General features: G+C 35.7%; 1 protein-coding gene across 1 annotated transcript in view; it reads left to right on the forward strand.

The window, feature by feature from the left end:
- Window positions 1-16,934, forward strand: part of ADGB (androglobin) — a 149,631-nt gene that overhangs the window by 34,218 nt on the left and 98,479 nt on the right. Inside the window, exons 6-7 of the mRNA XM_045865707.2 lie at window positions 12,444-12,583; window positions 15,133-15,219. Of these exons, the coding sequence (XP_045721663.1) occupies window positions 12,444-12,583; window positions 15,133-15,219 (227 nt within the window). The remainder of the gene's footprint in view (window positions 1-12,443; window positions 12,584-15,132; window positions 15,220-16,934) is intronic.

Below are 16,934 nucleotides of genomic sequence, written 5' to 3' on the forward strand. Positions count from 1 at the left end.
TGCCTGAAAGGGAGTAAATGGGATAGTAGAAATAGAGAATTAAAAATCCCCTAGTTAATAAGGCAAAGTAGGCTCACACCACATTTAGCAACACTAGACTATGAAACACCTTTGAGTTTTTGTTGGTGGAATGGTCTTTCTAAAGGCCCAGACTCATAGGCAGGGCCAGCTACATGATTTGCAGAGCCCCTTGTTAAAAAATTATTAGGAATGTCAATATGGTGATAGCAACACTTAAAAAAAAAAAAGCATAGGGTCCTTCTAAGTGTGACTGTGCAGGCTGTACACCCAGGAAGCTGGTCCTGGTCACTAAGGAAGAATGTTCTCGAACGTTTGAGGATGTGGGGAAGTATGAAAAGTTAATCAACCCATTCTGTATTTCTAAAGAACATGACTCTCCCCAGTGGGCCAGAGTCATCCATCTTTCCTGGGTTGGGGAATGCTGAAAGGCCAGCGCTTAGGAATTAATGGGGTCATTACAGCAGGAAGGTAAAAGTGAAGAAGGTAATATTGGCCTCTGATCTCTAAAATAGGATTTTTGGTGTTTTGATGTTCACTGCAAGATAATGGACTTTGAAAGTCAAAACTTGGCGAGGAGAGAAAATGACTTCCTAAATGTCTTTATCTTCCTTGGTTACAAGAGGCAGATTTGGCAGACAAGAGTTCAAAGTTTTAATGTGCACCAAGGAGTGAGAGTGAGGATATGGTATTAAGAAGGTGGATGCACCTCTGCATATGTGGTTACGGTTGAGGGATTACAGAGCGAAGGCAAACACGGGAAGAGTGAGGAGGCCGAATGCCTGGGTCTTTGCCCCCTCCCCCATTTTCCACACATTTGCTTACACTTGAGGTGGGAGTGAGTTCAAAATTATTAAGTATTACAAAGCACCATCAGTGGAATATTAACCAGCCCTGTAAGTTTCTCTTTCTCTGCTTCCTGACATCCATCCTTCTTCGCAAATTTCCTTTTGGACAGAGGGGCCAACATTTATTAACACTTCATTCCATTTTACAAAGAAACTGTGATTTATTTCTCTTTAACTGTACTGATTCCTCATAAGCCCAAACCCACTTGGATTCAGAGTTAAAAAAAATATTTACTCCAATTTGAAATTTCATTCTGAACCCATCATTTAAGGAGTCTAGATAGGTAGCCCTGGGGAAAAGAGGGGCCTGATGTCCAGTGGCTTCTTCTGGCTCCTCACTGGTCTCACCTGAGGAATGGCTTGTGGGGACTGCTGCTAAGCTGTTGAGCACTGAGATACAACATGTTCCAGATGAATTATTTTTGTAGCAATTTGTTGGCGCTCGTGGCTTAAGTGCAAGGCCATATTCTTGCTCACTGAGACTGAGAGAAAGCTTTACTGGCTCTTGGCATTTCTAGATCCACTTATTGATCCCCATGGACCCTTCAGGGTCCCGTGCACACAGAGACCACATCCTTCAAGATAGTAGACACCAAACCATGCCATGGAATGAATACGGATGAAGATAAAATACGGTAATTATGTAGATGAACCTAGCAAAAGTCCTGATGAGGAGTAGATTTTCAACACTATTAGTATCTTACCTTCTTTCATGTATTCCTTCCTTCCCTCTTTCCCATTGCTACTACCTTCCACTATGAAAGCCATTGCATCAGATCCTTCCTCTTTCCACCTCTCCCTAGAGCCAGGGGAAAAGCATGTGATCAGCTTACCAGGTGCTTACTTGCCCAATAACCCTGTTCTTATGTGAGGATGTGAAGATGGAGGGGACACACAGAGATGGTGGCAAGGCTGTGTCCCCTGCTCCTGCAACATAGCCTTGCTGTGTGTCCTTTGCCAAACGTGCTTAGTTCCTGTCAAGTTCTGATGCACAGTGCTCTAGCATCCCATCAAATCTGTACATCCCTTATATACCTCTTGAATTGCCTATATTTTGCCTACTTATAAAACAGGTTATTTAAAGTTTTGTTATGGAGTTGCAAGTGTTCTCTTGTATGTTGCAGATAACCACATAATGTGGGTGTAGAAGTGCTTTGAAATTTGTCTTTTAACCTTACATCTTCCACCTAACTGAGACTTGTAATTTTTATGTAGTTGATTATGTCATTATTTTTCTTTACTGAATCTAAGATGTATATGTTATTTAAAGTTAGATATCACTATCTTGGGGTGCCTGGGTGGCTCATTCATTAAGCGTCTGCCTTTGGCTCAGGTCGTGGTCCCAGGGTCTGGGATCGAGCCCCACATTGGGCTCCTGGGTCTGCAGGAAGCCTGCATCTCCCTCTCCCACTCCCCCTGCTTGTGTTCCCTCTCTTGCCGTGTCTCTCTCTGTCAAATAAATAAAATCTTTAAAAAAAAAATAGATATCACTATCTCAAGAATATAAAAAATATTTCCCCTTATTTTATCTACTATTTTCGGCTTTAAAAAAAAATATTTGGGCCTTTGATTTGTTTATCTACTGCAAGAAATAAAGACCTGGTTTATTTTTTATTCTAAGTCTCAGCTAATTGCCCTAGGATTATATATTGAATGTTGCACCTTTTATCCACTAATTTAAAAAACTACTTTGATCATACACTACATTCTAACATGGATTTGTCTTTGTTTCTGGACTCGATTTCCTTCTGCTATTTTTCTTGTCCTTTTTTGTTTGTTTGAGAGAGTGTGTGTGGGAGGAGGGGCAAAGGAAGAGGATGAGAGAGAATCCCAAGCAGGCTCCACACCCAGTGCAGAGCCTGACTCGGGGCTTGATCCCACAACCCTGAGATCATGACCTGAGCCGAAATCAGAGTTGGACACTCAACCGACTGAGCCACCAGGTGCCCCTTTTCTTGTCCTTTTTAAATACCATATTGCTTTGGTTGTTATGAAATTTATTGTTTGTTTTTATTTTTTAGAACAAGATCAGCCTAATATTCTTTTGCTTCAGTATTTTCTTGGCATACATGCTTTTTGAATAAACATTTTTATTGGTATTTATCTTTGAACACATTTATAATTATGTATCCTTTATTCTCTCTATAAAAGGGTTTAGTGCTTATCATCCTGCTACACCTTCTCCTCTCTTGAGTATTTTATTTTGATTCATCTTTCATTCAGCTGGAATATGCATTCCAGAATTTTATTCGCTTGGAATATATATATTGCATATTTTGGGTAATTTTAAATATTGAGGTCTATTTTCCTTTATATATTGATTGCTATATGAATGATAATCTGCTTACATTGGACAATACTTTTTTGTTTTCGAACACAACAGCCAATGCCTGAGTATCTTCTGGTTTTAGTGTTAAAAACACCATTCTGAGGCCTTTACTCTACACCATATCTGAAACCCTAACACTTTATCTCACTTGTCCCTGCTTCATTTTTCTCCAGAGCACTGGGTATGGAGCATCCCATGCCCCAGCCTCTTAGTGAATTCATTAGTATATGTAAAAATATATAAGAAGCTATTGCCCTCTAGATGCTTTCTTTATTCAGGCATTTTGCTTCAATGTATATTTCTTACGTTCATATATTGGTCCTACCTACAGGGTTTTATTTTTTGTTATTGAAGTATAGAAGACACACAAGTTACATTAGTTTCAGGTATATAACATAGCAATTCAGTAGTGTATATATATATTATGCTATGCTCATTTGTCACCATTCAATGGTCCTAAAACCACAGACTATATTCCCCATGCTGTATCTTTTATTCTCATGACTTATTCTTTCCATAACTGGAAGCCTGTATCTCCCACTCCCCTTCACCCATTTTGCCCATCCTCCCATCCTCCCACTTCCTCCCCTCTAGCAACCACCAGTTTGTTCTCTGTAGGTATGGGTCTCTTCCTGCTTTTTGTTTATGTGTTATTTTATTCATTTATTTTTTTTTAGATCCTATGTATAAGTGAAATCACATGGTATTTGTCTTTCTCTGACTGACTTATTTCACTTAGCATAATACCCTCTAAGTCCATCCATGTTGTCACAAATGGCAAAATCTCATTCTTTTTTTATGGCTGAGTAATATTCCTGTGTGTGTATGTGTGTGTGTGTGTGTGTGTATCCCACATCTTCTTTATCTATTCATATATCGATGGACACTGGGTTGTTTCTATATCTTGGCTATTGTAAATAATGCTGCAATAAACATAGGGGTGCATATATCTTTTCAAATTAGTGTTTTAGTTTTCTTTGTTTTTCTAGTAGTGGAATTACTGGATCATGTAGCATTTCTATTTTTAATTTTTTGAGGAACTTCCATACTGTTTTCCACAGAGGCTGCACCAATTTACATTCCCACCAATAGTGCACAAGGGTTTCTTTTTCTCCACATCCTCTCCAACACATGCTATTTCTTGTCTTTTTTATTCCAGCCATTCTGCCATATGTAAAGTGACATTTCATTTTGGTTTTGGTTTGCATTTGGTTTAGCATCTTTTCATGTGTCTGTTGACCTGTATGTATGCTTTGGGAAAATGTCTATTTAGATTCCCTGTCAATTTTTAATTGGAATATTTGTTTTTTGGTATCGACTCATATAAATCCTTTATATATCTTGAATATTAACTCCTTATTTTATATATCATTTGTAACTATCTCCTTCCATTCACTATGTTGTCTTTTTTATGACTTTGTCTGCTGTGCAAAGCTTTTTATTTTGGTGTAGTCCCATAGTTTATTTTTGCTTCTGTCTCACTTGCCTTAGGGGACATATCTAGAAAAATGTTTCTACAGCTGATATCAGAGAAATTTTTTTTTAAGATTTTATTTATTTGACAGAGAGAGAGAGAGAGGCAGGAGAGAGGGAACACAAGCAGGGGGAGTGGGAGAGGGAGAAGCAGGCTTCCCGCTAAGCAGGGAGCCCAATGCGGGGCTCGATCCCAGGACCCTGGGATCATGACCTGAGCTGAAGGCCGACACTTAACGACTGAGCCACCCAGGCGCCCCTGATATCAGAGAAATTACTGCCTATGTTTTCTTCTGGAAGTTTTATAAATTCAGGTCTCACATTTAATCCATGTTGAGGCCTTTCATCCATTTAGAGTTTATTTTTGTGTACGGTGTAAGAAAGTGATCCCATGTCATTCTTTTGCGTGTAGTTGTCCAGTTTTCCCAGCACCATATGATTAACTGACCATATAAACATGGGTTTATTTCTGGGCTCTCTTTTCTGTTTCATTGCCAGTACCATACTTTTTTGACTACTAAGGATTGTAGTATACCTGAAATCTGGGATTGTGATGCCTCCAGCTTTGTTCTTCTTTCTCAAGATTGTTTTGGCTATTTTGGGTATTTTGTGGTTCCCTACAAATTTTACTATTATTTGTTCTAGTTCTGTGAAAAGTGTTGTTGGTATTTTGATAGGGATTGCATTGACTCTGTAGATTGCTTTGGGTAAGAAGGACATTTTAACAAAATTAATTCTTCTAATCCATGAGCATGGAATATCTTTCCATTTGTTTGTATCATTTTCAATTTCTTTCATCAATATTTTAAAGTTTTCAGAGTATAGGTCTTCACCTCCCTTGTTAAGTTTATTCCTAGGTATTTTATTCTTTTTGGTGTAATTGTAAATGGGATTATTGTCTTAATTTCTCTTTCTGGTACTTCATTGTGAGTGTATAGAAACACACTGATTTTTATATATTAATTTTGTATCCTGCAAGTTTACTGACTTTATTCATTATTTCTAATAGTTTTGTAGTGACGTTTTTAGGCTTTTCTATGTATAGTATCATGTAATCTGCAAATACAACCTCCAGTTCCTTTTGTAAGGTAAATACACAAGCCAGGTTACAATACTCTCCTGCTAATTTTCCCCTACTTTGGTCTATTCTTTAAAATTGGAATTGTAGTCCTTGAAAGGATATAGAATACTGATAACAGTGATAATAGCCAGATAGATGCAATTTTTACAGGGCAAAAAACAAGGACTTTGCTGTCTCAGAGACTGCATTCATATGCTAGAGAGATGGTACCTGGTTTTCTGGTTGGTAGAAATATGTTCTCTCAGGGCTAGGGGCAAAAATTTTTACCTGTTTCTACCTAATTCCCAGGTGGTAGGGCTGAGTCAACATCTGTGTGCATGACAGGTGCAGTAAAGAATTAGAATAAATTCTTTCTGACAAGATAAACATTTTTTTCTTTTTAAAAATCTCTTTCTAGACATACACAATTTAATTTTTGATTTTTCCTTCTAATTCTAGTTCAGTATTTACATGTCTATCCTTTGTTTTTCACCTCAAATATTTAAGAAACATATTCATAACAAAAGTTCTGTTACCTTCCACTGCTTGATACAGTATAAGGAGCTGGACACATCTCGGTTCTACATTATTTTCCTTCCCATGTCACATCTCCTACACTTTGAGTCTTCTTCCCCTTGCTGTTTTTTTTTTTTTCTTTTTTGACTCCAATTTCTTGATGCTTTCTTACCTTTTTGTTATTGCACATGGATTTGCCTTCTCTGCCTTATTGCATATATATATTCTCCCCCTTTCCTGCTGTCCCTCCAAACATTTATCTTAATCCTTCTTTGAAGTTAAACCAACCTGTCAGAAACTCTCCGCCTGACATTTAAGTTGCAGATTTTTACACCAGCATATCATTTTTCCCATAAAAGTATTTCTACGATTTCCAGTTTGGATTCTAAGGACCTAGTATCAAGGTTCTTTGACATCAGTCAGACAAACATTTGTTAAGTAGCATAAAGAACAGTGTTATAAAACAGAGAAGTTCCTCTCTTCTTTCACCTGGAAATGATATTACCGCTCCTGGGGCCACCTGCAGCCGGGTCAGGTACTTTCCGATTTCAGCATTCCTCTGGCTCCTTAATAGAGGCAATTAAGCGAGCGCTTTCCACTCAAAACTTGTATTGCTCTTGGCAGACTTGCTGTGAGTGTCCCAGCGTTTTCATCTGTCTCTGAATAAACAGGGAAAACACACACATTGGGACCAAACATTTTCTCCAGTTGCCATCAATCGATTGATATAAAAAAAAAAAGTATTAGCTTATGTTTCTGATAGACCCTTACACTTTCTAAGCACAAAATTATTGTCAAATTCAGAGTTTCTTAGACAGTAAGGTGCAGAAAACCACCAATACCAGCACTACCTTTTCTGCTTCCCGAGCCCCAACCCAGACCCCCCCCCAGACGGTCTCTGGCCAAATCCTGCACTGCAGCATTTGAAACAAACTCTCTCCCGCCCAGTGACATTTCTGTTCTTTAAACTTGAACAACAGTGTTTTCAAGATATAGACCATGACAAATTATTTTTCTATCATTAAATTACTTTTTCCAAAATAGAAATGTTTTTGTTATTTCATTATTATTAACATTGTAAATGCTTTTAGTAAAACAAGTTCAAACATTATTAAAATGTTCAAAGTGGAGAATGAAAATTCATTATGATTCTGCCTACATAGACAATCACAATAAATGACTGATGTGTTTTTTCCTAAACTTTATTCTTTTAAATATATGTAAACCTACTATATATAATTTATAGCAACAATGGGATGGTATGGTACTTCTTGTTCTGTAAGGTATTTTTTCCCTAACTATAGGCGTTATTTATGCTAATATATATATTGATCTACCTTGTACTCCTTTGTTTGGATGTAACAATAATTATACATATTTTGTTAATTTCATCTTGACATTTAGATTATGACCAGTGTTTTACCAATACCAATTCTGTAAAATAGCATCTTTGTGTATATATTTTTGCCCACTTTTAGATAGGACTATTTTTTCTGGGATTTCTACATGTGGAATTATTCAATTATATACAAACTCTTAATTTTTATAAGTGTATCCAAGTTACATTTTAATTTGTGTGCAATTTACATTTGATATAATTGGGATTTAAGTCTGTCATTTTATTATTTGTATACTCTGTTACTTCTGTTATTTACTTATTTTTTTGGTATCTGTTTCCCTTTTCCTGTGTGTTTCTTGAACATTCTTTGGGATTCCGTTTTGAGTTATCTCTAGTGTTTACTATATATCTATGTATTACTTTTTTTTCTAGTGGTTGCTCTAGGGATTAAAATATCCATACTTAGCTTATCACAGTCCAGTAATAGCAGCATTTTGCCACTTAGATTGGAATATAGATACTCTACCACCATTTGGGCCCCTCTATCCCCCTCTCTTTATAGAATAGCTGTCTAGATATTTTCTTTATACATATTCAGAACCTGCTCATAAATGTTGCTTTTAAATGTCAAATATAATTTTTACAGCTCAAGAGGCAAAGAATACTTTATTGTATTTAGCCATGCATACATTTATATTTTTCTTTGCTCTTTCTTCATTTCTGATGTCTTAAGATTTCTTCCATTTCCTTTTTTTTTTTAAGAATTTCCTTTCAACATCATTTTTGGGGCCAGTCTTCTGGTAATAAATTATCTTAACTTTTTTTTTTTTTGTCTGAAAAAAATTTTTTTAAAGGTTTATTTATTTCAGTGAGTGAGAGTTCAAGGGGGAGGGGAGAGAGAAGAAGGAGAGAGAAGCTCAAGCAGATTCCATGCTGAACACAGAACACGACTTCGGGCTAGATCTCACGACCCTGAGATCAGACTTGAGATGAAACCAAGAGTCAGACAGTTAACCGACTGGGCCACCCAAGTGCCCCTTGTCTGAAAATGTTTTATTTCACCCTTATTCCTAATGGATATTTTCACTAATACAGTGTTGTGGGTTGGCAGGCCTTTTTTCTCAGCATTGACAACTAGTTAGATATTTCCTTCTGGTGTCTGTGGTTTCTGAAGAGCAATCCGGTGTTCTTTTCTCACTAGCTGTTTTAAGGCTTTTTTCTTTGTCTCGGATTTTCAGAAGTTTGAATGTGATGTGTCTGGGTGTAGATTTCTTTGAGATTATCCTCTTTGGGATATTCTCAGCTCCCTGAAACTGTAGAGTCATGTCTTATGACAAATTTGGAAAGTTTTCAGCCATTATTCATTTAAATATTTTTTCAGCCCCCCATTCCTTTTTTTCTCATTTCTGGGGACTCCGATGACACGCATGTTACATCTTCATTCATTGTCTCACAGATCTTTGAGGTTCGTATCATTTAAAAAGATCTACTTTTCCTTGTTATTCATGATTTCTATTGAACTAACTTCCAGTTCCCTAATTTCTTTGCCATTTGCATCCTGTTTTGATCTTTCCCTATGAAGGTTTGTTTGTTTAAGCTCAAAATTTCTGGTTGTTTCCTCTTTCATATTTTTTATTTGTTTCAAGAGTATTCATAATTGCTTCCTGGAGCATTTTTATGACATTAGCTTTAAATTTCTTAACTAAAAATTCCAAATTCCCTGTCCTTTTGGCATTGTGGTCTGTTGACTGTATTTTCTCATTGAAATTTAGATATTCCTGGCTTTTGCATGATGAGTAATTTTGGACAGTTTCCTGGACATTTTTAGTGTTCTGTTTTATGACTGTTTTCTAATTAAATTTTTTATTTTAGCACGTAGTCAACCTGTTTAGATTCAGAGTACACATCCTGGCTCACTTCTGTGGGCTGTGTTTCAAATGTTAATTTAGTGTACAAAGCCTGTGCAATGCTACGTGGCTCTGCCACTCTTGTTTGTTATCCAGATGATAAGACTCCGTCCCGCAGTATCCTGAGCACCCCCTGAGGAAGGGAAGTGTGCCGCCTCATTCCTGCCTGGGTAGAGTGTGGAAATAAGGGGTCCTCCAACAGGCTCTACTAATGCAGAAAGCACTTCCTCTTTACTGCAGGAGGAAGATGGGAGTCCTAGTTCTGCCCACTGACTCCACTGGGGAGAGAAACCACCTTGTTTACTTGAGGACAAGCCCAGAAGTCCACCTTCAGGCCCTGTATGGAAGGGGCACCACCTGTTACTGTGGTGAAGGTGGGGGGAGTGCAGTCAGGGCTCTTTCCTCTCTATATAATTATGCTCATTCACGTATTTGCTCAAATCTCTGTCCCTGATCTTTTGTAATTGTGGTTGATGTGATTAATTAAAAAGCATTTTTTATTATCCCTTTAGCATAGTCCTAGGAGGAAGAGGATATAAATTTATGTAGCCGTTTAGTTATCTTGACCTAGAATTCAAGTGTGGGAGATATTGAAATTTGAACACGACTGCATTCTAAAGTAACTTGGTAATTTATATTTATATTAATAAAGGAGGCATCCTTCTTCATAAGCATGCTAAGTAATAAAACATTTTGGTAGTCATTTAAAATTATGTGGTGTTAACACAGTAAACTCAGTAAAAACTGCCCAATATACGTCATTTACATGCAGTTAAAAAAAAGTTGTAAAAATATTTCAGTATTCTATGATAAGGACTAAAATAAAAAAATTCAATGTTCTATGATGACATCTCATATATAATATTTATATTATATATTTATATATTATATATTTATATCTAATATATTTTTTTAAGATTTTATTTATTTGAGAGAGAGAGTGAGCACGAGTGAGGGGGTGAGGCAGAGGGAGAGGAACAAGCAGACTCCCCTCTGAGCAGGGAGCCCGACATGTGGCTCCCAGGACCCTGAGATCATGACCTGAGCCGAAGGAAAAACCCCTTAACCGACAGAACCACCCAGGTGCCCCTGTATATATAATATTTAATTTCTTCATAAACTTTAAGGAAGCGACCCAACCCACATATTAATATCAAAGAATCATAAAAATTCCTAAGAAAATTGTTATGTCTAGTTAAATTGTTTTAGATATGTAGTATTGAACACTTATCCCAGTTATTTTTCATATAGCTTTTTGGGGATGCAATCACATACCATACAGTTCGTCTATTTAGACCTTACATTAGTAATCAAGCATTCTCAATTGAAATATGTTATTGGTCAGCTGGAAGCAGATGATAGTTATTGAAATGGTTTAACTTAAGTTCCTATGTCGGCTTAAAACTTTTCCTTCATAGGGATCCATTGGTTCCTTCCAAAACTTTTTTTTGAGAATTAAAGTGTAAAAAGGGAACTGTTATTAGTTTTTTTTATTGTGGTAAAATACACATGATGTAATATTTAGTGTTTGACCATTAAAAATATACAATTCAGAGGCATTACATATTTTTACAAGGTTGTACAACCATCAAGACTATCTCCTTCTACAACTTCTTCATCATCCCAAACAGAAACTCTGTATGTACCTATTAAATGGTAATTTTTCATCCCCCTCTTCTCCCAGTCCCTGGTAACCTTTATCATGCCTTTTTTCTCTGCAAATTTGCTTTTTTCCAGATATGTCATATAAGTAGAAGTATACAATATTTGTCCTTTTGTGTCTGACTTATTGCATTGGGTATTCTTTTGGGTCATATCATTTGAAATTAGAAGAGAGAGTGGCTAAACACCTGTGCCTTAACCCTGTCTTGCCCTATCTCCTCTCTTAGGGAAGAAAGAAAGACATGCAACCACTAAACAAGGCAATATGAGTTCAGAGTTACACGTGCCATGCAAAGAAACCATGTTTCATCCTATTGCTCCTATCTACTTGGGAAAAGTAGACTGTTCTTTGAATCTTTAGCTCAGATGTTACCTTCTTGTGAAGATTTCCACAACCAATATTTGTCACACCTTCTTTTCCAGTCCTAGAACACTTTGAAAATATGATGTTTGATATTGTTTGCATATATATCTTCCCTCACTAGACTGTAAGCAGTGCAATGGGTTAGGCCATGTGTTTTGCAGATCTTTAAGTTCACAATATTTGCATTACTGCTGAAAATACTGCTCAACCTCCTTCCCTTCAGGAAACACACCCTTGTCCATCAGAAGCCAGCTCTGCTTTTTGTGGATTTTTCTTGGGCAAAAGAATAAATCCATGATAAAATTTTGCATGTAAAACCAAAATTTAAAAAAATATAGTTTTTTGACTTCATAATCATTAGTGTTATCATTTGTCTTAAACTTTTAATTGTGAAGTAATATGTATATGGGAAAATATAGCATGATTTTATTAAATAAAGTATTAATTAACTTCATGTTAAAAATTAGATCTTCAATTAGGAGTAGAAGCAATCTGGTAATTGGAAGCTTAATATCACTGAGTCTAGCAGGATAAATAATAATTACTTATATTTGGAGAATTTATGTTATGACTATATTGAGTTATTTAATTATGGCCAAACTTATCCATGGCTGTATAATGTTTTGGTTCTGCTATTTGAAACACTTTAATTGACTACATTATGTAGGATAAGGCACCCAAGAATGTGTTTACAAGACGTCAGAAATAGTGACACTGTTGATATAGATAGGGATGTGCTGACATTAAATAAAACAATCAACTCAAATTCTGAGCCACAGTAGTATTGAAAACCAGTATGCCAGGCTTTTAGATGTAAGAAGCTAAGGTAAAATTAAAAAACAGTAAAGAGTCACATCAGTGCTGTACAATAATGGATGAGAGAAAATAATGTAAGTCACTGATGCATTCCTTTCTTCTCCTGTTTAGGGTTGCTGGAGAAAGATAACTATTGATGACTTTCTGCCTTTTGATGAAGACAACAATCTTTTGCTTCCAGCCACAACCTATGAATTTGAACTCTGGCCAATGCTTCTGTGTAAAGCTATCATTAAACTGGCAAATATTGAGTATGTAGAAGGAAGAATGATCACTCACTTACATAAAAACAAAAAGACAAATGACAAACAGCTATACATCTATCACAAGATATATCGCCAGATATATTGCATATCTTTAATTTTTAAATCAATTTAAAGGAGTTTTCTTTCCAAACAATGTAAATGTTCTGATATAAAAATAAATATGCCAAAACCACTAATTTGAAATATTGGGTTAGCCAGCAATAAGACAATATTCTCCCAAGAGAAAATACTCAAAAATTATTCTATATCCAATGCTTTCTTAGGATGAATGGCAAGTAATCATGAAAAGTAATGTTTCAGCTTAGTGTGAGAAAGAAGTTGTTTTGTAGGGGGAAATATTGGTTCATCTAAATGCCAAATAATATATCCTGGAATCCAGTTCAAGTTTTAGTTCTGTATATGCAGCAATAATTTACTAATCTTGAAAACCTGAACTCTTCCGAGGGATGTCAATATGTTCCTCATATTTTTGGTAACATTGGTCCCTTTTAATACATTTGTGATGAAAACTACTCATATTTGCTTCAATACTCTTGTGAAATCTGCTTGCGTCTTCCATTCCTGCATGTCTTGTGCATCAACGTATATGAGACGTGTCTGCCATGTTCATTCTCTTGGCTTCCACCTATGGAGACCCTAGGTCAATCCATCCCCACCCTAGCCATGCAAAAATAGTTTAGATTCTTAAGTTGCAAAGGCGTGGCAACTTCGTATCATTGCTCAGTGGGAGAATTCTCACATACACTGCACTGGCTTGAATTTGATACCCTTCACCTTCCTGCAGGGTGTGACAGCGCCTCATTCTCAATGGAAAATCCACATGCTCTAACAGAGACCACTTTAGCCCTTGTCTCAAAGCTCAGCCTCCTTCCCTTCAGGAAACACACCCTTGTCCATCAGAAGCCAGCTCTGCTTTTTGTGGATTTTCTTTTGTCTCCCCTTCGTTTTTTTTTCCAAGGCTACACAACAAAACCAGCTACTCCTACCACCATCCTTGTCATCTCTCTTTTCTCTCACCAACCCTCAATTTTCTGTTTGGAATTTGTTTCACCCAGCTCACAACTCTTAATTTCAATGATTTTTTTAAAAGAACTTAGCTCAGATCTTTTTAGGTAGCTAAATAGTACTAAGTATTTATACTGGTGACAGCTATGTTTGTTTTGAAAGAAAACAACATTCCTCTTGTTCCTAATTCTCAGACCTAACTTGAAGTTCTGAGAATTAGAGCTGAATTAATATCAGTGAAGTGTTAAACCTGTGACCTGGAAAATTGGAGTGGCATTTTGTCTTTCTTAAAGCTACAGTTCTGTAGAATTTTATAGCAACCTAAGAAATAAGATTATTGTTATTTTAAAAAATAGATAAATCTAGCATGGAAATAAAGGACTAGACTAAATGTAAGACATTTCTGAGGCTTTCTAGTGTACACCTAAACTGTGTGGTACAATTTATGTTTGTCTATACATTTTTTTTTCTCAGGTTTTATAGTATATAGCAATTATTTTCATATGAGTTTTAGCTTTCTACATTAAAAATTAATATGTAGTAATTATGTCAATATCATTGTGAGCTATGCAAAGGACAGAACATTATCTTTATGAAGTTTGCACAGTTGCTTCCTAAATAAGATTATCCACAGAGGAGTTTAGACTAGACTGTGAACTACTCCAAGAGATTTTTGTTATCTGTAACATATGTAGACACATCAAAATTCATAATCTATAAACAAGAAACCAATGCAAGTTTATAAATGATAGAGCATGTGACTAAGATTGTAAGATTTCTTTCTGAAAAAGGACACATATGGTCAATACCATCAATCACCCCTGTTGGCACATGGTGGACTGAAGTTGTGACCCCTGGCCACAATAGGGGTACGACATTTATGTGTGTTAATGTAAACAGACTAATCACTTCAGAAAACAAAAGGACTAAAATGGGAAGAGTGATATTTGGTCATTCACAGTTTCATTTGACTTTATGCTATGGTGGCAGATCTGCTCTTTTGTATAGGATAAAAGATGTTTCTAGTCTCTCTGAAATTACCTAAGGATTTAATTAGGGATATCTGATGCCCATCTTGACCTGCCATGTATGAGACTGATTTAATACACAGTCTCGTAGGCATCTTAGGATAATAACTGAAACCAGAAAGATAAAAGACACTTCTGTTTTTTAAAGAACATGTTAGTATATTGAATATATAAAATATATAGCACCTAAATTTACATATTTTATATATGTGCATATGTTTTGTGTATATGACATGAATATTAATTTATATCTTTTTAAAATAAGGCTTATAGCATGTTTTAAAAATAAACATGAAATTTTATCTTTGGATCTCTTTAAGCTCTTTAACAAAACGAATCATCTGGCTGTTGGAATAGTATTTTCTTGTATTCTAATATATAACCACTATGACTCCTACATTTTTTATTGTGATATCACTGTTTATTAAAGATTCCTAGTCTTTATATACCTGTCTGTTTTCAAATGTTACTAACTATACTATTGTGCATTTGCCTTTTTAGCATTCATATAGCGGAGAGGAGAGACCTAGGGGAGTTCACTGTTTTCCATGCACTTACGGGATGGCTACCAGAAGTGATCTCTCTCCAGTAGGTTTTACCATTAAGTTCTTCATATATTTTTTTCTTTCTTCCCCAGTAATATTTCTTAAACTAAAACATTCTTAATCTTCAAGAAAATTTCAAGAAAGGACACATTTTACAAAATGTTTGTGAAAATACTATTTTATAGTATTCTATAAAATTCCTTGAGAATTTCAGGATAAATTCTGTTTCCTTAAAAAGACTGTGAATTTAATCTTTAAATATCTGGATGACAAATAGGAAAGCAATGTTAATTCTTCATTATGGTGAAATATTTGCATGTGTCCCTTTATACCTATACAGGTACTATACTTATTCAGTACAGAAACATAAAGGTGACTTTTAATTAACCACACATATTAGAAAATAATTAATAATAATGAAACACCTATTAGGCACTAGGCGCTTTAATATATTATTTCTAATTAAAAACCATAGTCCTGAAAATATTATTTAATCATTCATATGGCCTTACCAGCTGGGTATATGTCATTACAAATGAGGAAACTGAAGCCCAGAGTGGTTTGGTTTTTACAAGAAGATCAAATCCATAGCACAGTTACCAATTTGGATCATGTCCAATCTTTGAATCATTTTGGGAATCTGCCATTCTCAAAGGGTCCAGGTTAGAGGAGATTGAATTCAGCCCCCAGTAACTTGGATTCTACCATCTGAAGCATCTTTTCAGCAGGATAAACTAGCTGTTGCTTGGTTCAAATAAACAGAAGCTTTTCAGTTTGATATAGCTCTACTTTTTATTCTTGCATTTGTTGCCCTTGCTTTTGGAGTCAAATCCAAAACAAACAAACAAACAAACAAACAAACAACAGTATGAGACCAACATCAAAAAGCCTATATTTTCTGTAGGAGTTTTATGGTAAAGCCATATGAAACCATGCATTCAAGTCTTTAATCCATTATGAACTGATTTTTATGTATAGTGTATGATAACGGTCTGGTTTCATCCTTTTGCATGTGGCTGTCCAGTTCTTGCAACACCGTTTCTTGAGGAGGCTATCTTTTCCACATTGTGTATCCTTGACTCCACTGTCATAAGTTGATTGACTATATATGGGTGGGTTTATTTCTTAGTTCTCTATTGTGTTCCATCGATCAAAGTGTCTGTATGTCAATAGCATACTGTTTGATCATTATAGATTTGTGACATAGTTTGAAATCAAGAAGTGTGATGCCTCCAGCTTTGTTCTTTCTCACAATAGTTTTGGCTATAAGAGTTTTTTCGTGGCTCAATACAAATTTCATGATTGTTTTTCCTATTTCTGTGAAAAATGTCATTCGAATTTTGATAGGGATTGCGTTGAATCTGTAGATGACTTTGGGTAGTATGGACATTTTTACAATATTGATTCTTCCAGTCAATGAGCACAGAATGTCTTTCCATTTATTTGTGTCATCTTCAACTTCTTTTTATTAACGTCCTATAGTTTTCATTGTACAAGTCTTTCACCTCCTTGGTTAAATTTATTCCTAGGTATTTTATTCCTTTTGAGGCGATTGTAAATGGGATTGTTTGTGTTTCTGATGACTCATTTAGTGTATAGAATGCAACAGATTTTTGTATATTGATTTTGTATCCTGCAACCTGACTGAAGTCATTTATTGGCTTAATAGTTTCTGGTGGCATCTTTTGGGTTTTCTACATATATTATGTCTTCTGCAAATAGTGACAATTTTACTTCTTCCTATCTAATTTGGATGCC

This window comes from Mirounga angustirostris, unplaced genomic scaffold, assembly GCF_029215605.1.
Source record: "Mirounga angustirostris isolate CCGP_5_RB_7025 unplaced genomic scaffold, mMirAng1.0.hap1 SCAF_8, whole genome shotgun sequence".
Lineage (NCBI taxonomy): Eukaryota > Metazoa > Chordata > Mammalia > Carnivora > Phocidae > Mirounga > Mirounga angustirostris.